Raw genomic sequence first — 22,157 nt, forward strand, 5'->3', positions numbered from 1 at the left:
AGAGCCCCCCCGGGCCGCCCCGCCGCCGCGTACCGCGAGCAGTCGCTCACGCAGAGGCCGCAGGCGCCGTCCTTGAGGTGGCAGGCGGCGCGGTTGGCGAGCAGCACGCTCCTCTCCGCGGCGGCGGCCTCCCCTGCGGGCGGCACACAAGCGGCAGGGGCTCAGGCGGGGCGGCGGCAGCGGGCCCCCCATCGATCCCCCCGGCCGGGACGCGCCGTACCTGCGGCCTCCAGCAGCGCCAGCGCCCGGCTGTAGAGCCCGGCGGCCAGCCCGTACTGCCCGCGCCGGAACTCCTCGTTGCCGGCCCGGCGCAGCGCGCTCACGCTGGGCGCCGCTTCCATGGCGCCGCCCGCGCCCGCCGCTCCGCGCAGGCGCCGCCCGGCTCGGGGGCGGGGCCTCGCCCCGCCCCGCCCCTTCCCGCGCCGCCGGGGCCGGGGGGCGGGGCCGCGGGGCCCTTCCCGCCGGTTTCCGGCGGCGGGCGGAAGCGGCGCGGCGCGGCGCGGCTGGCGGGCGGGCTGTCATGGAGCTCTGAGCGTCCGCGCCGCCGGCCCGCAGYGCCATGGAGACGGTGCAGCTGCGCAACCCGCGCCGGTAAGCGTGTTAGTGCGGCCTCTCCGTGGCGCTCGGTAGCGCGCGGGGCTGGCGTGGCCCGCGGCTGGGCCGAAGGGGGTCGGCGGCGCCGTGCTCCCGCTCCCCCGGCGCGGCGCGGTCCGGCGGGGCTGGGAGGCTCCGGGCCGCCTTGTGGCGCCGTGGGCCCCCCGCGGGCCCTTCCCCGTGACGGGAGCGCGCCCGGGCTGCGGAGGCCCGATGAGACTGAAATACAGAAACTGAAATATCGCTGGCCGCGGCGAGGGCGAAGGGCCAGCGCCGCTCCCGTTACCGTGCCCGGGGGCCGTGCTGTCGCGTGCCGATATGACAACGCGCCGCCACGTAATTGACTCCTTCCTCTCTCGCTTGTTTCCCTGGGTAGTCAGAGCCGGGGCTTCGTGCAGGTGCGGCAGCCGCCCGGTGCCCCGCGTCCCGCCTGCGCCCGGGTCCGGCCGGCGGCTCGGCGGTGTCCCGGGAGCGGAGCTGTGGGCCGCCTGCCTTTGAGTCCAGCSTGCAGCCGAGTAGCTCCGCAGAGGGGTGATTTGGGGACCCGTCAGCGGTTTGGATGAAGTTTCGGTCTGTCAAACGCTATCGGCGGCGTGCAGCTGCGTCGGAGGGCGCGCCTCAGCGGCGAACAAAGGAAGCTGCCCGCTCTCTTCTCKCTGCCAGCGATAGCGGTCGTTTCTGTCAACCAGCAGAACGGCAGCATATCCTCTATTAAAATGAGCGCCTTTATTATGCTGTTGCTTATGCTGGTGTTTAACTAGTGAGTGGTTCACATTGGACTTGAATAGCRATTTAGGCGTGCTTGGTTTTGTTTTGTTGTTATATCTGTGTTGTACAAGCGCACGGTGAAGGTAGAGGGTGTCTTTGATAATGCAGGGTGTGCTAGATGAACAGGATAGCGTGGAGTAATCGCACTCCTGCGTTACAGCAGGCGTGAGGTGTTTTGATGTAAGGGGAAACAGATGTTAAGTTGACTCTTCGAGTCCAGTAATCATGTTTGGATATGTGATAACTGTAGCCTACATTACACAACTAGCATGTTGCCTACTTTTTTTTTTTTTTTGATAGTTCAGGCCTCATTTTAAACGCAGCACGAAATATCTACCTATTGCATCGCCATTTCTTGGTCCCTTTGGAAATGGTGGCTACTGTGGTTGCTTCTTTACGTATATACTTTTTTCCTTTTCTCCTCTTCCCTCCCCCTCCTCCCTCCTTGTTTTCATAAGGACAAGTTACATTTTGTTGGTTAATGCTTATCTGTGCAGAGAAGCTAGTGACTACTTTCAGTATTTCGCCACTTCCTGAGTCTGCTTCTTTATAATGTTTCCTTCACGTCAGGAAGCCATTGTATGTACTCCATGCGTGTACTCCTCCTATGTGGCTTTTGTGCATAAACATAACAGCCAGGGATCAGCGAGTGGTTTCTCAATCTAGTTTTGAAGAAACGGGAGAAAAACTACGTATTTAGTGTCAGAACTATTATGTTGGTGTTTGTGATGTTTAACAGTAGCAATAAAAACTTTTGTTAGTTCTTTGCAGTGGCAGGCAACCCTGAGTTAACATTGCTTGAATGTAAGGCTAAAAAGGCCTGGGAAATGTGTCTTAGTTTGTCTTCTGCAAACTTATGTGAGTTGGTTTGAGGTTTTCTTTTGAGAGCTTTTCTTTTTTTTTTTTTTTTGGTTGTTCATATAAAGGTGATATACCACTTGTTTGTGGACTATTGGATAGTCAGTAAAATGGTTTGTTTTGGGAACTTTTTGTCGTCTCGTCCCCCCTTTTTTTTAATATAGTCAGCAGCTCTGAAGTATGGTATAAACAAACTGAAAAAAAATTGGTTTTCTTGTTGCTTTGTGTATGGAATTTCTCTGAAAGGTGTGTGGGGTTAAAAGGTTAAGTGAAGGATCACAGTGCATAATTTGTACAACTGCATGTTTTTTTCCCTAGGAAGTATTTCAGCTGACTCTTATTAGCAKTGAATCTAACAACAGGGATGGAATGAGCAGCGTAAAGGTTCTAACAGAGTCAGAACCCAGTTTCCTCCCCGCCCCCCCCCCGCCCCCGATACTCTTTTCCTACTATATGTCTTGGCCCACAAAGCCAAGATCTGGATTTCTGATGTTAAAAGTGTACAGGTAAGATTAGTATTGCCTCTTTCCTCCCGACAAACGTATCCCTTGCATACAAAGGAGGGATCTCCCCACAAGGCATCGGAGAAGATCATGTGTCCCCTTTGCATGGCCTTAGTACAAATACTGCCATACAAGAYTTTGAGCTCTAGCAGGTACGCTCAATAACTGAAAGACATTGAGGTGCTACTTTGGGTTTTGACCACCAACGTGTAGGTCCTGAGATATATTCTGATATCTTAAAGAACTGACTCTTTGTTTCCACCAAGAGGAGCTGTAGATTTGTGTGCCTGATTAAACTTCATTGTCTATAATTTCCAGTCCTCTTTTGCTATTAGATAATAATATTATTTGGTCTTCTGATCAGGTGAAATAAACTTGCTGCATGTTAAGCCTTTCGTACACTTCAGTGGAATTTTTTATTCTTTTGTTTAAATGGAGTCCAAATTGCCATAAAATTAAATGTTAGAATTTCTGTATTCTTACATATGCAGGCAGCTGAAGAAGTTAGATGAAGACAGTTTGACCAAACAACCTGAAGAAGTTTTTGATGTATTGGAGAAGCTTGGAGAAGGGTATGTGTTCTCTCTTAGTGACTGTTTTCGACGGTCTCTGATTTTTCACTTTTGTAATGATCTTATTACTGCAAAGGTATGCATTAGCATAGTGACCGTTCTTGGTAGGTAATAGAGTAAAGCATTGGTTTTCCAAGACTGAGATGTCTTATGATTCAGCAGTAGAGACTCAAAGCATTATTGAAAAATGGCAAACTAGTTGATAGGGCTGTATGGGAACTCCAGAGGTCTTGTAGAAGACTSCTAACTCTTGGAGAAGGTCCACATGGTGGAATTGAACTTAAATTTCCTTGTGCCACTAGCTAATGCAGAGCAGCTTGGGAGCACTCAGGGAGTGACAGGCTTGACTTAAGTGGTTTGTTTGAAAAACTGAGTGAGAAATCTTGCTGGCTGCTGTAAGTAAAGAGGCTGGAAATAATACAGATCACAGCTGACAAGAACGAGTCAACCTCTCTGAGCAGAGCAGTAGCTCTTACTGTTGCCCAGCTAGCACCATATATTGGAAAAAGGGAGAATCATATTTGATGGATTTGTCATGCAAAAGGCCATTCCAAAGCTATGGCCAGTGTAGCGATGGTTGGCTATCTCAGTGTGCTGTTACTTATATTATTATAGTGATTCCAAGCTAGTGGAATGATTATTTAAATTAAATTACAAAATATTTTTAGCAGAAGGGTAATTTAATTTTTTCCCCAACATCTGCACTTGCAGAAAGTAAAGCCACAACATTTAAATTTTTAATTATTGTCCTTCTATTCAATGTTTATTTACTGTTTTGTTTCATAGTTCCTATGGCAGCGTGTTCAAAGCTATTCATAAAGAAACGGGTCAAGTTGTTGCAATTAAACAAGTTCCTGTGGAATCTGACCTGCAGGAGATAATAAAGGAAATATCCATAATGCAGCAATGTGACAGGTAAATGTATGCTTTGAAATTCATCTTCAATATGTAAAGAAAAGTATTGCATGTGATTTGGCGTTTAATCACTTAAAAGCCGTGATGTTGCCTTAAATGTTTTTTAAAAGGCTGGACTTGTACGATCAAGTTACCTCGTATCAACTGAGTCATGTTAACTGACCATTTGGGTAGTCTTAATCCAAGCAAAGGTAAGACAACAAAAATTTAGCTTGCAACAACAGAGCGTTGAGCTGACTAAGTTAAATAACCTTGCACTGGCTGCCAGCAAAGAGCCAAGCGTGTGAGCAGTTACTGCTGTTCTCCTGCTGCATGGTAACTTGTTGAACACTGGTAACTTGATTGTGTGTTAGAACAGCACTTCCCGTGTCCGAAGGGGGTGATGAATTATAAACAAGCTTCAGTATGAACATAGAAAACTGTTAGGAGAGATTTTATTTTTTAAGGGGCATGCAGATGAGAGCCACTAATGCATGACTACTCTTGCATGTGCACAGGCTACCCGCTGTCATCTGCTTGGGTGGCAGAAGTGTCCTTCGCAGAGCCATTTTCTGCCTGCGCAGGTTACAGTGCATTGCAAGCTGTGTGCTGCTCCGACCATGATCGAAATAACTCCTGCCCGCAGCTCTGCGGGCTGATGGGTGGTTCACTTTGCATGTTTCTTATGGGAAAAGATGTTACACTGACCTAGCTAGTGCAGAGCTTGTGGATGCAGAAGACCTCCTGTTAAAGCATGTTAAAGCTATTTTTAAATGAAGGTGATTTGCTAGCGGCTAACAAAATACAACTTTTCAAGAATTTGCTCGTGAAAAATCTTACTGTGTAATTTGGAAAACATTAATAGGTTTTCACTTAAAAGAAATTAGGCCTTACAACATTGATTTTTAAAATGAGTTGTTTCCAGTTGTGAACAGCAGAGGGAGTGAATCACTGGAGAATCATGTTTTCTGTGCAGGTATTAAGGGATACAATGTGGTGTAACTTTTTTTTTTTTTTTTGCTAGTCTTATGTTTTCCTTAAGCTAATGTCCGCTGAATATTTTCTAAAGYGTACTTCTGCTCTTTAGGTTTGTTCCCACAAAATCAGAAAGGTTCTTTCCATTATCTTTTTGCTTTGCCTTTTCCAAAGATGGTTATTCTAATTATGATACACTTTATTAGTTTGTCTGCTTTTTGGGCAGGCAGATAGCTGACTATGAAAGTCTTATGTTAGGTTGTACTGGATTCCTTCTCGTCATCGTGCTTCTTTTTTAAATTGTAGAAACAAGGAGGTGCATGTGGTAATGGCGGAAGATTGATTTTCATGAACGCAGTTGCTATTTTCCAGCAAATCTTTTACGTTACAATGTTTTAATTTTAGTTGCAAAAGCTTTATCAGGCGCTGACATGGCTTCTGCTTGCTGCGGCACTGACCCTGTTGTAATCCAGTTCAGGGAGCTAAACCAGATGAAGGCTAATCACTCCTTATTTTTGCAGGACTTATTTTCAGCTGGTTTAGCTCCCTGAGCTGGCTTATGGGCACCAGTGTTGGGAAGAGGCTCGGCAGGACTACAGTAGCCCTGTGCAAGTTCAGACTGTTTTGGAACACTTTTGGTCAGGGTTTCAGTGTCACTTAGACTCTGAATTTCTAAAATCCGTTTTGGGACTTTGCTTTTGCTTATTCAGTGACRTTGGTCAGTGGTATTTGACCCTTTGCGTTCTTTTTTTCATGTTTCATAGTCCTCACGTGGTGAAATATTATGGCAGCTATTTTAAGAACACAGACCTGTGGATAGTTATGGAATATTGCGGCGCTGGATCAGTGTCTGATATTATTCGATTACGAAATAAAACTGTACGTCCTTCTTCCTTTGAATGCTATAAATGGGCAATATGGGTGTGCAGCAGCTCAAGGAAACTGAGTGGCTTGTGCATTGGTCTTCGGGCATAATTCTCTTGAGGTATTCATTGTCTAACGCTAGCATTGGCTGCAACATGAAATGCAAGTCCTTTGTTCCCCTAAAAATGAGGAAGCCAGTTACATTATCCAAATAACAAAATTTGATCAATTTAATCAGTTGAGCTGATTTTGGATAAGATGATCTGCTAGCTTTCCGGAAAACCTAGATTGATTCTGAATAGCAGCTTCTACTTTGCCTTGCCTTGACTATTGCAGAATAAGAATAGCTAGCTGTGAAAGGGTTATGGCATGTGAAATATGGTGTGCCTGAATATATAATCTGGCTGCAATCTAGTTCTTCTACATAATGCTGCAAGTTGTTAACTGAAAATATATCTAATTTTCCATTAGTCAGTATGGCAACCTTTAGTGAAGGTAATTAAATGGCAATTAGTGAATCTGAGACACACGTACTATTACATGATAGTGTTAGATCTCAGCAACTGATAGGTTGGCTATAACTCTTCTTTTCTTTAGCTCACAGAAGAGGAAATTGCTACAATAGTGCAATCAACACTCAAAGGACTAGAGTACCTGCATTTTATGAGGAAAATACACAGGGACATCAAAGCTGGAAATATATTGTTAAATACAGAAGGACATGCTAAACTTGCAGATTTTGGAGTGGCAGGACAACTTACAGTGAGTAAAAACATGATTTTTGGTTGTGTACATTTCAGTTTCTGTTTTTAACCTACATTTAAGGTTGACCTTAAGGTTAACCTCATTATGCTTCTAGTGACTTTGAACAGTTCAGAACAATTTCTCTTTAGCATTTTACATCAACTTAATGAGATGCTGTAACAGCAACAGATTAGAGCAGCAGGGCTTCCTCTTTGGAAGCACCTATACCTAGACAGTTGCATTTGCTGTTTTCTCCAGGATATTTGAAACTTCTGTAAGCATATTTCAAATACTCTTTGCAGCCCTCCATATCCCAGTCTTGCTGAATCTAATAATGTATGTGTGCAAGTAAGAGATAATTAGGAGCAATAATTCATTAATGAATGCTTGTGTCTAGTGCAGGAAGAAAATAGCTGTTGTGTGGATCTTTATCCTGCTCTCCTTTTTAGGATACCATGGCAAAAAGGAACACAGTTATAGGGACCCCATTTTGGATGGCTCCAGAAGTGATTCAAGAAATTGGGTATAATTGTGTTGCAGACATCTGGTCTCTGGGAATCACTGCAATAGAAATGGCTGAAGGCAAGCCACCATATGCCGATATTCATCCTATGAGGGTGAGAACTGTGGTCTTCTAAAATGTGTTGCTGGCTGGAAGTGATTTGCTGTTATAGCTGGCTGCATAATAGGTTAACATGATGCCGTCTTGCTTTTAATTTAGAGAAAATGATTTCTCGTCTGTCAGTTGTTTGTACTGTTGACTAAATGAAGAAAAAGAGGATCTGCATCATGATCCTCTTCTGTTGAGACATAGCTGAAGCTCCCAGTGTTTGGACATGAAGAGACATGTTTTCATCTGTGTATTTTCTAAAGTGATTTTTTATTTTTTTTGCACACAAACCCAAATTTTAAGGCTTAAAAATAGCAAATTCATTCCTCCTGGGACATATAATGACTTGGAAAGAAGATTAAGCACCTAGCAGGGAAAGTCTGATTTCTTGCTACTTGATCCTCCTGAGCAAATTTATATAAAAAAAATTGTACAAGCTCCTAAGAAGCAGCAGTATCATTGTTTAGTACTCGTATATATTTATGCATATTTATGTTGTGTTATTAGGAGGTTTTAAACCTTATTTGGAAACCTGAAATATTCTTCTGTTTTCAGGCAATTTTCATGATTCCCACCAATCCACCTCCGACGTTTCGGAAACCAGAACTCTGGTCAGATAATTTCACGGACTTTGTAAAACAGTGTCTTGTGAAGAGCCCTGAGCAACGTGCCACTGCCACGCAGCTTCTGCAGGTCTGCCCTTCGTTACGAGACTGTAATTTCAAGGGAGGGCTTCTTACAGGCCCGCAGTGTAGGCAGTGCTGTGGGGCTGTTGGTTTCACTTCTTGCTGCTCTTGTTGACTGCAGATTTTACCTTTAAATACCTGATTTAAAAACCTTGCACTCAACTTCGTCTTTTCAGTTCTTCCCTCTGAACAAGGCATGACTCCAGCTTCCTATATCTGTCTTCTGTGGGTTTTCTTTGCACCTTAAAATTCTCATCAGCACTTTGTTTTTGAAAGAGGCATGCTAATGCTTTATGCTAGTCTTGAGTTGGCATAGCCCATCTCGTAGTGACTATAGGGCTCCCTTCTCCCAGCTGACCCTCCTTTGGAAGTTTCTACTCCTGCAGATCTTGAAGCAGTTGTAAGTTACTTCTTGGTGTAGTAATGAAAATCAGTGTTGTCTATAGTGAGGGAAGGCATTTCTGAGTTGAGTGAAAGGCAGAAATGGGAACCACTGTATCTAAGCATAAGCTGTTCCTGCTTGAACCATAAGTCATAGTTTAGAAAGGAGAATCTTTGTATTATTGTTCCACCACAAACAACTCCTCAGTTTGCCTCTGATCTTTACATGTAGTAGCATCACTCACAGAAATTTAAGAGTGGAATTTTGTCAAAGTGCAGAGGACAGCCTGCCTTTTCTCAGATTACTATTATTATTTAAAAAAAAAAAAAAGTGTTTTTTTTTTTTTTTTAATTCACTTTCCTATGTTGTCTCGGTGTTTTTACGTCCCATGAGAGGAGCATTTGGGTTTCTGTTATGCTCTCAGGAGCAGTTTTAGGATGTCTCCTAAAACACAAGAAAAGGGGAGGGCAAATGAAAGTCTTGATTAGAGGGGTGTAGGCATGGTGATAATCTGTGTAACTGGTTCTATACAGCTAGGCTGTTAAGGAAAGAAAGAAAGAAAGTTTATGGGAGGGGAGTGAGCCCAGGGTCTCACAGCAGTAATGCCTTTGGAGTGTGATCTTGTTGAGGGAGGGGGGCTATCTCCAGTACTATAGGGGAGGGTTGAATTTCCATTTTTTTTAATAATGTATTTGGTGTTGAGTTAAACCTTAATTTTGATTGGTGATAGGCCGTAGTAACAATGTTTTACTGTTATATCTTGGTTCAGATGCAGTGCTTATTTATTTTTAATATGCTTCTCAGCATCCATTTGTTAAAAGTGCCAAAGGGGTGTCAATTCTGCGAGATTTGATTAATGAAGCAATGGATATCAAGTTAAAACGTCAGGAAGCACAACAGCGTGAACTAGATCAAGATGATGAAGAAAATTCGGTGAGTATTTATAGAAACAATGCAAAATTGCCACAAAGTTTTGTGTGTATACCTAGATATATATAGAAGGGAATTTGTCTTTTGCATACTGTTCTAAAACAGAGTTCACCCATTGTACAAAGTCCAAACTCCTGCTCTGTTCATAAGGCTTAGCTGCTTTATTTTTTTTTTTTGGGGGGGGGGGGGTGTATCATTGTTCTTTGCAATATTTTGTTCAATTACCCTTGGATTTGACTTTTCTTGAGTTTTCTACTTTATGGTTGCTTAACCTGATGCTTGATCCCTGCTTCATCTTTATATTCAGGTGAGACAGCATGAATGGCTTACTGGCTTACTGTTTTAGCTCAGAGTATAGCTAAAGACCTGTGACTGAACAGAACTGCATAATTACATATGAAAATGGCTGTTAATTCATTTTCCTAATGGGATTGTATTCCTCATACAGTAATGAGAACTTTTCATTGTAGATTCAGGTCTAGACTGCTCTCCTAGTATAAAACAATTTCTGTACTGCACTATTATACGAGTATGATGTATTGTTTTGCTATCGTTGTGCTTTAGAACTCCCCTTATAGAAACTTTCTACTACACAGGAGCAAGCAACAGAAATATGAGGTGAGGGCATGTGAAGTGTTCAGGGGATTGCTGTGAATTTAAGTTCTGGGCTCTTTGTTTTAGTGGTTATAGCATGTGAATATGGAAAGCATGCTGAAAGCTGTTTAATTTGAGCCTCTGCCTGTTTCAACCTGAATAAATAAAATGGGCAATAAAAGGCATTGTATAGCACAGTCCTTTTCAGATGTTAGATCTGAATAGCATGTTCCACAGTAAAACACAGATCTGTGCTAAATACATTGTTCATCTAATTTTCCAGTTTAGGACTGCTTATTTATTCGGTGTGGAAGTAATTGTATTGGTCATGTTGCCATGATGTTGACTCTAAGAGTATTATTCCTACCTTCTGTCCTTCGTTTCTAACTGATCTGTGGTCACGTTGCTGAGAGATGGTGTCCCTGTGATGGAGTTGAGTGGTCTTCATTAGTATGTGTGCTTTCCTGAAGCTTCTCTATTCCATACCTGCTAACAGAGAAGTGTTCACAAGCACTTTCCAAGTGCTGTGGCATTTCTGCTATAGTTCTTCCTCGAATGATGTGTAGATTAAGAAAAATAGATGTATTACTTTTTCTCACCCACCGATCTCCACATAAAACATACATTTTCTCCATTAACATCCTATGTAGTTTTTCTTCCTGCTACTGGTTTTAAGGTTTAAGAGGCTGGGAAGTGAATTATATAGGCATCCTTGGCAGAACAAAGAAAATGCATGGAACACCAAAGCGTGGAGAGGTGTACTTCCTCCTGCTAATGTCAGTGAGATATGGAGTATTATAGCTTGATGTGCCAGCCCTGTGTTTTCCCTTTAATACCAATTCCAATGAATAAGTCTATGGTCACATGCAGATTAAAGAACTGGGAACTTCATACTTGCAACAAAACTTGATCTTTTTTAATATTTAGCTCTAAGGTGAGAGGCATAGAAACTCATTTTGCTTGATTTAATAACTCTGCTCTAAACCTAGGAAGTGATTGTTGTTGTGATTAGGTACCAGGCACGTATTTCCAAGAAACTAAGTAAACTGTAGAAACATTGACCTCATTCTTTGTGAAATCTTAGTCACAATAGATACTTCCTGAGGAAAGCATAACTGTCTTTTGGGAAGTTATCCAACCAGGAATTATTTCAGGGGCTTGTGTGGTCATACACACTGTTAATCTCTTGAGCCTTGCCACCAATAATTCAAACTTCCATTTGATTGTCATGTATTAATATTATAGAAGGGTAAGAAACAATTTTAATCTGAAAAAATGACTAGACTTTGTTAATTTCTCTTTAAAGATATGCAAATTCAGTTCATTTTTGCTTCAGTGCTTCTTAAAGGCAGACTTCAAAAACTAGGCTAATGGCTTTTATCTGTCATGCGCCTATGCAGTACAGACTCAGAACTGTTGCTGCCTAATGACTCTCTGTAATGACTCTGCAGTGAATGGTATCATTTTTAGGTTAACTATTGTAATTGGCAATCTTAATAGAAATACTAATGACTGAGTGAGTATTGTAATCTGCTCTTAGGGACAGGTTACCAGATCAGGAATGAGATCTCCATTGTGTTGAGAAGCTTCTGGTGATTTTTATGTCTGTTCCCTTACTTATCATGCTGGCAAAAAAGTGTGAAGACCTTCCATTACCTGTTTGGAGATGACAGGGAGAGAACTAAGTGCATAAAGCAAAATGTTGCAGCTTGTTGGCTTCCATGTATATTTGTAAAACCGTCTGAATTTGTAAGACTTGCTGGTATCCTTGGATATGGCCACTCTTCCTAGGACTTCCACAATCAGTAAAAATGTATTCATGGCATCCTTGCACAGGAAGAAGATGAAACTGATTCAGGTACCATGGTGAGGGCGAGTGGAGATGAAACCGGTACCATAAGAGCCGTCAGTACGCTGAGTGGTGGGACCAACACTATGATAGAACACGATGGCACCTTGGAATCCCAGCTGGGGACAATGGTGATAAACACGGAAGAGGAAGAGGAAGAGGGCACCATGAAAAGTAAGAAAGCATCTTTAACAAAATTGTTTGGGGGCTAACGTGCGTTAACAGACATGTTATACATTGGAGGGAAGGCAATGATATGTATATTCTAAAAGTTGTAGGGCAAAAGCCTTCAACAGAAGGGAAGTAAATAAATAAAGCTAAAGATGTCTAATTAATAATGAATTGCATGCTGCAAGTTCTTACTTGTGAAGTTCTTCAGGGCAGCTTGTGTTTTACTGCAGCTACAGCCTAGCTCCAATGCCTTTTGATGACGTGTTGCTCTATGCTATCAACTAATCCCCAACCAGCTTTGATAGTTTTGGTAGCTTATTGTGGTGTCTTTTGGTTGTAGGGAGCTAAAACTTTTAGGCAAATGCCCCCTGGCAGCAGAGAGGAGATGCCATTTTTAGGTCCAAGTTTTAACTTAAGCCATCTTTTTTTTTTAAGTTTTGTAATTGATACAGCTGATGTGTTGTGCACAATGTATGCAAGTCTCTGCATTGATCAAATATGTTCTGATTCTAGCCTTTTTTTTTTGGGGGGGGGGGGATGTCATCCAAGAAATGGAGGGGAGGGAATATCTGGCAAGGGATTAATACAAACATTTGTGATGCTTTAGGAGGTGACCAGGCTGGCACCTGAAAACAGCAAGGCAGTTTCAGAACTGATGCATCACACCAAGGGCTGTATTTGTGAAATGGCAAATAATCTTACACGTTTCAACCACAGCAAGGCATGCAGTGATAGGAACTAGCATCTCTCTAGGCTTTATATGCCTTTTATTATGTTGCTTTAATCACTAAAAGCAACTGAATAAACAGTGCATTACAGTTCTGAGACATTCCAGTAGAAATCTATTCTAAAATAGAAAAGCTTACTAAGACTATGGTCTCATTGTAGGAAGTAAGATTTAAAGCGATGTATGTACTTTTGATCCCTGATGGTCTCTGGAAGACCTCACAGCTTGACTTGGAAAAAGGTTAAAAATGTTTCTTTGGTTAAAGAGATGGTGAGGAGAGCCTCATTGGAAAATTATGACTAGAAGAAAAAAGAAATCCTTTTGTCAATTACAGATTCGTAGGGAAATCCATCCCTGCAGAGGTGGTTGTGGATGCCTCAGCTGGCCAGCAGGGCTGTTTGCTCAAGCGCGGAGGAAAGTGCTGAGTGAGGCTTGGCAGTACTAAAACATGACTCTAATAGGCAAGGCTTGTTCTTTCAGCTCTTGTGCACTTCCAAAGTCTTCCTCGGTAATCTGATTTTAAAGCTCTGGCTATTGTGGGAGAGGAAAAACCTCTCTATGAAAACTTGGAAATGTCCTTTTCTCGGGAATTTTTGTGTTGAAAGCTTTTTCCATATAGGGGCCCTCTAGAGCTTGTGGAAAAATACTGTCCCAGTAAAGGAAGAGTGTGAAATTTTACTAGAGCCAGTTTAAAAAGTTCTGCAAACTTTGGCAAACACTAATCCTACACATTTAAAAAATGAAGGAATCAGCCTGTGTAGCAGATTGTGGCAAGAAAGACAGTGGAGTAATGCTGTTGGGTTTACGTTTCAATATTCCACTTTTTGTGGAACAAGATAACTCCAGCAGGGAGAGAAATGGGAAAATCAGGTATGTGTGGACATTTACGGTAACTTAAAAGGTCACCCAGAGAGAGTGGGACGTGTTAATAGCCTCGAATAAGTCAAATGAAGCTGCTGTTTCTCTCTGAATAACAAACACTGTTAGGTTTTCATTGCAGATGTGTAGTGTTCCACTTCATAACAGAGGCGTTACGGTCTGTTGTGGTGCTCCTGCACTGGCCACCAAAGGCGCAGAAGTAACTCGCCTCTTCAATTTATCTTCCTATGTTTAAAAGGTGTTTACCTTCTCCCTGTCTCTACGACTGCTGTTCTTGTAACTCAGAAGCATCTAAGGCTCTCCTCAAAACTCTGTCCATCACAGTTTGTAAGGATACCATTAGTCTTTCTTTTGCAAGGACATACCCAACTCATTTTGAGTAGGATTGGTTGTGAGAATTTTGCAGTTTTTTAATATATTGTAGCATTTAACCTCAAGAGGGAGCTCCAGAACAAGCTCTAAGAGATCCAGATCTGTGTGACTGGAGAGTTTTTCTTCAAAAAAAAAAAAAAAAGACTTCTGGTTTCTTAGAAACTCGTGTTCTTCCACTGCTGCTGTGTAACGGTAGTGTGAGCCGAGGAGGTGAAGTGCCTGAGCAGTCCTGCATCCTAGAGGAAGCATTTTGAGATCCTGGGTGCAAATGATGTCCAACCCTGGTACCACTTCGTGTTGACAAGTTCAACACAGTTATAGAAGACCTAGTGAAGCCCAACTGCACTCAGCACTTTCTCTGCTGCAAGTTGTGCTTCATTTTAATAACTTGTAACTTGATTCCAAGAAACTTGGTGTTAATGAAAATGACTGTATGAGGTTAAAATTTAACTTTTTTTTACCACCTTATCCCCCCTTCTTACCCAGTAGCGTAATACTGCAGTCCTTGCTGTTGCACGGAGAGGTTCTGTGATTGCTTCTTGGAGGCATGGCCCAGCAGCTGTCTTTTAGCAGCTTGCAAACGCCCTTCCTGTGAGCTGCCTGTAGTTCTATTTTTTTCAGCTCGTTATTTGCATATTCACGTTCTCTTAACGTTTAGTTAAATTGTTTTAACTGTAAAGCTCATCAGCCTGCTGCAGAACCCTCTGGAACAAGTACTTTTGATAATCTTAAATATAAAGATAATAATGCTATTTGGAAACCACTGCATTTGAAGAAGCTTCATTGATTCATATTTTCAAAGTCTATATTTCACTTGGCAATTTGTGTTATGACTCACAGTAAAACCTGTTTAAGTCAATAAAGAAGTTCTCATTTTTCTTGCATGGCATTACTAGGAGAATTTAGCTTTCCTAGGTGTCTGGGGCTGTTTAACTGAAAGCTTTTTAGCTGATGATCTAGCCCTTCATCCTAATTAAAAAAAAAAAAAAAAAGTCTCCACAAGTGCTTATGTGACACTGAAATGTGATGTTTTAGACAGGGCTGTCTTATATATCTTTAATCAACAACTTTTCCCAATAGCCCTGAAAGTTTATATTCCATCTGTAATGGAATATAGGACTTCCTAAAGGTGACTTTTGCATAAATCAACTCATGACTTTTCAGGCTCAGATTACAAGTTTTCTTTAAATCCAGTATTTTACATTGTAGCGGAAGTTTTGTTAGTCTTGCAGTCAATCAAGCTGTAATTCTATTTGCTTAAATTCTTTCATTTGCTTGTCTGTTTGTTTGCTTTACTTGACCCCCAATACAAATATTCAGGCAGCATTTAAAAATGTCACCGTGGCATTCAGTTGTGCATTTTGAAAGCACTCAAGTGATTGCCTGAAACTACAGATACTAAATTGCATAGTGACACAATTTACTTATAAATCGATTGCTAACAGATTACATATGGATTTCAGTTTAACTATTCCAGGAAAACTTCAGAAGTAGCTGAAGGACTATAGATGAACAATTGTTTGTAATAACAGACATTTTCACTGTGCTTGGGAACTGGAATAATGTTCAGACTGTGAATATGTCTGAAATCATCTTTTTTTTCTTCTTCTTTTAATTATTCGATGCAAGAATATATAGTGCTGAGAAACACTGCAGCATTTTGGTTTTACTCTATTTTGCTTTTTCTACTTTTTTATTTGCTGTAAGTATTTAGATGATGGAAACTTGATATGAGTTTGTCTCAGATTTAAAGAGTGGAACATAATTTTATAATATAACAGATAAATATATTGCCTTCCTTTGCCTGAAATATGATCAGATCCAAGTGAAATAGGATCTACTTTTCCTAGTACTTGAATCTGTCCTATTTTCTGCGTTAAAGTGCCTCTTACTTGTTTAGGCACCGAATAAAACAATACCGGAGAGTGTAGAACTGGAACAATGATCTGAGTTGTGCCGTCTGTTTCTTGGGTCTGGATGAATGAGGGATTTGAAGAGCGGGAGAAAAACTGGAGTTTTTGTTAATGTGGCGCACGTTCAGCAGAACATCTAGTGCAGAGAGATACCAGAAGCTGAAATAATGCTGTCGCCTCTACTTTGGTAATGTAATGTGCAGGTGAAAATTCTTAGTAGTTTGTGAATGATTAAAATGGGAATTTCTAATAGTTTAGGGGTGGTTTGGGTTTTTGTTTTGCTTTTACCGTGCCCAGGCTGGTGAAAGTTGTTGTATCCTCTTAAAAAGATATTTTCTCTTTAAAGGGAGGTGTGTTGTTGGTTGTTTTTTTTCTTTTTTTTCAGTGAATTAAGTGTGGTGAGATACAAACTTGGCAATTTCCTATTAGAAAAATTATTCAGAATAAGCTCTGTAGTCTTGGTGACTTTATGTGAGACATCCAGTGGATGAAACTTCAACACGAGAAATGCTACTGCCAGGATGCAGGAAACTTTTTTCCCACTAGTTAACCTGTAATTTTTCATGTAGAGCAATGACTGTAAAAACAGTAACTTGAAATGAACAGCAGAATGACTATGGATGGCTCGGAAAGCATTTAGAAGGTATGTGTGATTGGATTAATGTTATAAATGAATAAATATTACTGATCTGTAGCTGAGGTAGCTATAGGTGGTTTAATATCAGTAGTTGTTCAAAGTTGTGTAGTTGTGTATTATCCAAACAGAGAAGACCACTATAGAGAATAGCTCCACATTTTGTCAACAATTTATGTCAGGTGTATGTCAAAGATACTGGCTGTGTTTTTTCTCTATTTTTCTTCTTAGATGGTAACTCTTGATAGCAGCCTCTCGCTACTTAGTGTTATTAATGTATAGTGCTACAGCTTTGTGTTTGAAATAAATTGGTCAATTTAGGCATAATTGGACCATAAAACAGCTAGTATTATGCATTTAAATAACATACTGGTTTTAGAAACCCCTATATTGATTAAATTCTTCTGTAACTGTAAGGAGTATTATACTTCCACTCTTGAGGTGTCAAGAATATAAATGTTCTCAGATAAGTCTTCAAGCTGTGTTATTTTTTGACTTTCATCTTAATAGCAGGCTTGCTAGCAAACTTGACATGAACAGCAGCCAGCCCAGTTTGTTCATCAAGAATATCAAGTAGTGTGGATCTAAGGACAGTATTTTTGATCAACGGGAGGAGTTGTATGTGCTGTCATTTTGTTGTAATGCCAAGAAAGTGCCATGTGGTGGTGGGCTGTTTTTTTGTTTTGTTTTTTGAATAGCGGTACATGAGGAAGTTTGTTTCAGGAGACTCAACTGAGACATAGAGTAGTGAAGCACTTTTATTAGGTGCATCTCTGTCCCAAAATACTGCAAATTGCATGTGCAGACAAATGATGACCTACCTGTCTCTTCCAAGAATGAACTTGCTTCCTACTGGATCGAAATAAACCGTGGAGAAAGCTTTCCATGTGAGCAGAAATGATCCCTCTCTAAAATCTTAAATTTCTTAATTTCTTGAAGTATAGAAACAAATTGTTTTACCAGCAGTTTTTCAAGCTTCAGGGGAAAAAACCTGCATTGCCATGTTGTTTTCTGGCCTCTCTGGATAAGCAGTTGATTTTCCAGGTTATGAACCGGCGAGGGTGTTGGCAGATGCTTCTTGGCTATAAGCTGTTTGGGAGCCTCAGCTGTTGCCCACAGGGTGCTGGACCTGCAGGTTGCAGCCCTGTCAGTGAGGTTGTTTCTTGTTAAGATAGATCAGAACCTGAGCTAGATGATGCAGGGTATGAAATGTCATTCACCTTGGTGCACCTTCACATCTCACTACTTATGTCACTTCGCATAGTTGCTGGAGTAAATTAGTAATTAAAGCAAATGAGGTGAAAGACATAGGCATCTGTTGAAAATCTGTGGTGGAGGAAGAAAGCTTCTGTGTGTTTATGATCTTTTCTCAGTTCTTATGTTTTAAAAAAACCATGAGGTATCCAAAGGGCGGGTCATCTGGTCTTAGATGGCTTTTGTTAAACTTTCTCCTCCTTTAGAAAGAATCCTCAATTATATATACCACAGCTTTGGGTAACTGTTGGTACCTTAAGTGACTCTGATGCTTTATATTCATTACAAGAGATTAGTTAAGATGCCCAGGATTGATTTTGAACATTTAGGAGCTCCCTCTTAATAGTACGGCCTGTCAGGCATGTTCTGCTTCACTTTGGTTTGAGACAGGCCATGATTATGGGAAGACTTGTCCTCATAAGCTTCCATAGGTATGAAGTGTTGTGTGGTCTGCACTTAATGTGGGGAAATTTCAGCTTATGTTGCCATGGGATGAATTCATTAATGATGGAGCACTTTTTGCTCTGGTTGAATAAGTTGGCATCTCTTTGCTCTGCTGTATAAAATGACTCAGTCCTGTTAAAACTGTACAAATTACATTGTCCAGCTGCTAAATTTCATATGTAATTCTCTGAGAAGTAGCCTGAAGCAAATATAACTACAGCTCCATTTGAAATTTTAATATTAATGAGGTGTTGCTTGCACATAATCATCAGGCACTGTTCTGTGCATCCTAAATCTCTGAGTAGCTTAAGCCTTAAAGTTACATAACTCAAACTAAAGCCGACAGAAAGAAGCTTGCTAAGATTGTTGGGGACTGAGCCTGAAGTCAGTGAAAGATCTATGCTTGTTTAGACCAACCAAATGAAGGGTGAGTGTGGCCATGAAAACTCTAAGTAAATGGGCAAGGAGGGAGGGTAAGCATTAGAGAGGATAATGGTTTGCGTAACTAAAAGCTGAGGCTTGCCCAAGATCAAGTGCATACGCACTGGCTACCAATAAACTCTAGACTGGGAATTAGGAGGTTTGTAGCTGTAGCAGAACAGCAAGCCTGTCAACAGCAAGGACAAAAAGAAACAGTTGCTTCACAATAGATGTTGTTCCCCCTGTGAAAGGGGCTATATGATCTTGTATGTGATAGCAGGAGACTGAGCGCGTTGTCCCAGGGGATCCTTTCTGGCCTTATGTCAGACAAAAGGCAGCGATAGCTCCGCTTTCTTTAAAGCGAACTTGAGTGGTCTTTGCCTCTCTGCAGAGCTCAGTTCTGAGCTCCTGCCCGCAGGGGTGCGGGTTCCCGAGCTTTGCTGAGGGTCTTGGGGATACTTTCCTAGCACAAGTCAGTCAATTCCAAAATTTTTGGTTTTGTTGCTCCTGACACGCCGTTCACAGAAATGCAAGTATTCTGCAAAGCAAAGGACAATTGCCTTTTTAAAGATTGCAGCCTCCTATAATCTTGAAAAATATGTTGTGAGTACAAAGTATCTCATTTCTTTAATATTGCTAGTATAGTAATCCATCACTTAATGGCAGCTGATTAAATTATATTCTTTGTAGATGAATGTGCCTCTTATCAAACTGGTATGGCTGCAGGTTCTTAAAATCTGCGGTTAGTTCCAGTAGTAGTTCAAAACACGCTKGCAGTGAGGTGTTCCTGATTGTTCCCAGCCACAATTCTAGCTCCAATTTTTTTTTGAGAGAAGGGAAGAAATCTCTTTCCCTGGCTTCAGGAACAGGTCTTTTAAGTAATACTGTATTAACTTAAACTGACTTGAATAAAGAAAACACAAAAGGCGTTCCTGAGGTTATGTATATCTCTCATGACAAGCTTTGTGACTCTGGAATTCACCCTAGATATGTAATAGCAATTACTTTGAAAAGGAAAGCGTAACAAAACGAGGATTTTTCTGCTGCTGTCAAGGCTGAGTAGAGAAGAATAATTTTAGAGAAAGCTGAAATTCTAGTTTCATTACTCAGCAATCTTATTCACATAGATAGAAGGACATTGCAAATCCCGCTTCCTTGTTGAAAGTTTCCTTTGAAGCTGGTGAGCTTCTGAAAATCTTCAATTGTGAAAGCTAATTTGACAAAATCAACAAAATGATTGCTTTGATTTCTGGGACTCGATTACACGGAATGATCTGGTCTCACTGATACTCTTTACTGCTGCAAAAAGTAAATCCTTTACTGGTTTAATTGACTGTGCTGTTTCTCCTTCTCTATTATTCCACTTTCTCTGCAGCATCGCATGGAAATACCAATGTCGTCTTTTCATGGTTGTTTACACCTTCTCTGTCATTTCTTGTTCGGTATAAGCGGTCTGTGTGCTGCAATCAGCCAGTAAGACTGACCTCTTTCGTTCCTTCAGGTATCCAGACAGGTGACGCATTTGGGAAGGAGGACATCCTTGAAAAAAATCTGTAAAATCACATTGTTATTTTCGTTTGGGTGCACTCCTTAAAACTTGCCCCTGCTGTGGCTTAACAGAGGAAAGGACTTTGTTTGCTGAGGGCACCGGCTGTTTGCTGATGCTGGCTCACTGGCTTCCTCAAGTGTCCTGCCTGTATCTTGTGGTTTGTCTAGGCTGTTTGGGGTGAGGGCTGTCCCACCTGGCCTGGTACCGCATACAGCTGGACTTCACTTTCCTGTGCTGAAAGGGCAGTGCAAGTAACAATACTGAAATCAATAATAAACTTAGCATGATACTCTTTTTAAAAAGTAGCGTATCAAAGTATAAGGGGAGGTTTATCGCTAACATTTTATTACATTCTCCACCCTTGGACCCACCTGTTCCTGTTTTCACAAAACTGATGTTTTTCACAGATTTTTCTAAACAAGAATTTATACCAGGCAACACTTGAGAGCTTTTTGCAAAGGGCTTCTGTTCTTTGTCGTAAGACAGGCCGAACGGAAAGGGGGCTCCGAGCACCTACGGCTCTGCCTGAATAGCCTGAATCTGTAGTTCTGCAGTCACCTGGACTGGCTCCAGCAGAGCTGTGGTGCTCCATTTGTGTAATTAATACAGCTCTCAGAAGGATGACTGCATATTTAAATGGTAGACCATTAATGGCTCCAGGGAGCTCTCACAGCTCATCTCTATAGGCAACTCTTTAGGTTCCAAAATAAATGCATGGAGAAGCCTTTCTTGTCACCACAGGGTGACCTTCTAATAAAAGGCTCTTCTCTCCCACAGTTGCGATCTCACATTCTGTCAAAGATTCGTATTTTAGTCTAACCCTATAAAACTAGGGAATTAAATGCTTTTTGGCACAGACACATTTAGTGTGGTGTCATCTTTCAGCAGCATGTGATGCTGCAAATAGCAATGGTCGATTTTGTCTTCAGCTGCCTGTTATCGAAATCTTAGATATAGTGCTGTGATCCTTGTATTGAATTAATAGCAGATCATCTTTGGAAAGCTGGCACTGTTTTAAGTGCTGAGATTGGCAAAAAGGAATCCAGTCCTGCTAGGATGATGCTAGCTGAGCTGGTGTAACGTCTTGCAGTTTCCAGGAGCGTTTTTGTCAGTCCTGCCGCATACGGACCCTGAGCGAGATCACAACAGCAATTAAAATTTCCATCATCCTGGAACGGTATTCTGAATAGTTCTCATTTTATACTATCTTTCTCCCTTCATTCTTTGTCAGTTGGTAAATCTGTATTTTAATCAGTTTTTGAAAAATTATTGAATAAATAAAAATGTGACATTAGATGTTGACCTGCAGAAATGTACTAAAATTGATGACAGTTATTCATCATAGATGACTGCATGCATTTACTACGGTGACTTGAAGGTTAGTGGTGTCTGACCCGGCACATGAATTGCAGAACAGCTTAGGCCGGAAGGAGCTTCTGGAGGTCTCCGAGTCCAGTGCCCTGTCCAAGACAGGCCAAGTTGGAGACTAGGTCAGGTTGCCGAGGGCCTCATGCGGTCGCTCTAGGCTCCTCTTCCATTGCGTAACCGTCCTCGTTGTGAAAACTTTGTTCCTTGGGTTTGGTCGAAATTTCCTTGCTGCAATTCGTGCCCACCCCCCGCTTCCGCTGTGTGCGTCCGTCCGGGGAGCCGGGCTGCTCCGTCCCCTCTCCRGCCGCAGCTGCTCCCCTCCTGGCCGTCTCCCCGGCACGTGAACCCAGCGCCTCGGACGTCATACGCTCTGGCCCCATGCGTGTCGGAGCAGCCTTTTGCTGCGTTCACTCCAGCTTTTCAGCCTCTCATATTGGTGGGGCTGAAAATCGGGCACCGTGTCCCAAATGCAGCCTTGCGGTTATARACACCAGCACTTCATTTGCTACACTTTTGGCCTGTTTCTGTTTCATTTCTGTGTGAAAGCAGAAGTTGATTCAATAAAGCTTATTTTTGAATGTGCCCTTTTCTTGATCCTGTGAA

General features: G+C 41.8%; 2 protein-coding genes across 6 annotated transcripts in view; one reads left to right on the plus strand and one right to left on the minus strand.

Annotated features, from left to right (window-relative positions):
- Positions 1–348, minus strand: part of TOMM34 (translocase of outer mitochondrial membrane 34) — a 6,529-nt gene extending 6,181 nt beyond the window's left edge. The window contains exons 1-2 of the mRNA XM_026076855.1: positions 221–348; positions 34–133 (exon numbers count right to left, since the gene is read on the minus strand). Coding sequence (XP_025932640.1) covers positions 34–133; positions 221–341 — 221 coding nt within the window. The 5' untranslated portion in view covers positions 342–348. The remainder of the gene's footprint in view (positions 1–33; positions 134–220) is intronic.
- A 132-nt stretch (positions 349–480) lies between these two features.
- Positions 481–22,157, plus strand: part of STK4 (serine/threonine kinase 4) — a 49,279-nt gene continuing 27,602 nt past the window's right edge. For 3 of the 5 annotated variants that reach the window (XM_026076783.1, XM_026076784.1, XM_026076785.1), the window contains exons 1-9: positions 481–591; positions 3,215–3,295; positions 4,082–4,210; positions 5,929–6,043; positions 6,626–6,790; positions 7,222–7,389; positions 7,938–8,075; positions 9,255–9,383; positions 11,811–11,997. In XM_026076783.1, coding sequence (XP_025932568.1) covers positions 560–591; positions 3,215–3,295; positions 4,082–4,210; positions 5,929–6,043; positions 6,626–6,790; positions 7,222–7,389; positions 7,938–8,075; positions 9,255–9,383; positions 11,811–11,997 — 1,144 coding nt within the window. In that variant the 5' untranslated portion in view covers positions 481–559. Of the gene's footprint in view, positions 592–1,143; positions 1,355–3,214; positions 3,296–4,081; positions 4,211–5,928; positions 6,044–6,625; positions 6,791–7,221; positions 7,390–7,937; positions 8,076–9,254; positions 9,384–11,810; positions 11,998–15,872; positions 16,073–22,157 lie in introns of those variants that run through there. The other 2 variants (XM_026076788.1, XM_026076787.1) reach the window with 2 other exon arrangements.

This window comes from Apteryx rowi, unplaced genomic scaffold (genome assembly GCF_003343035.1).
Source record: "Apteryx rowi isolate R43461 unplaced genomic scaffold, aptRow1 scaffold_44, whole genome shotgun sequence".
NCBI classification, from domain to species: Eukaryota; Metazoa; Chordata; class Aves; order Apterygiformes; family Apterygidae; genus Apteryx; species Apteryx rowi.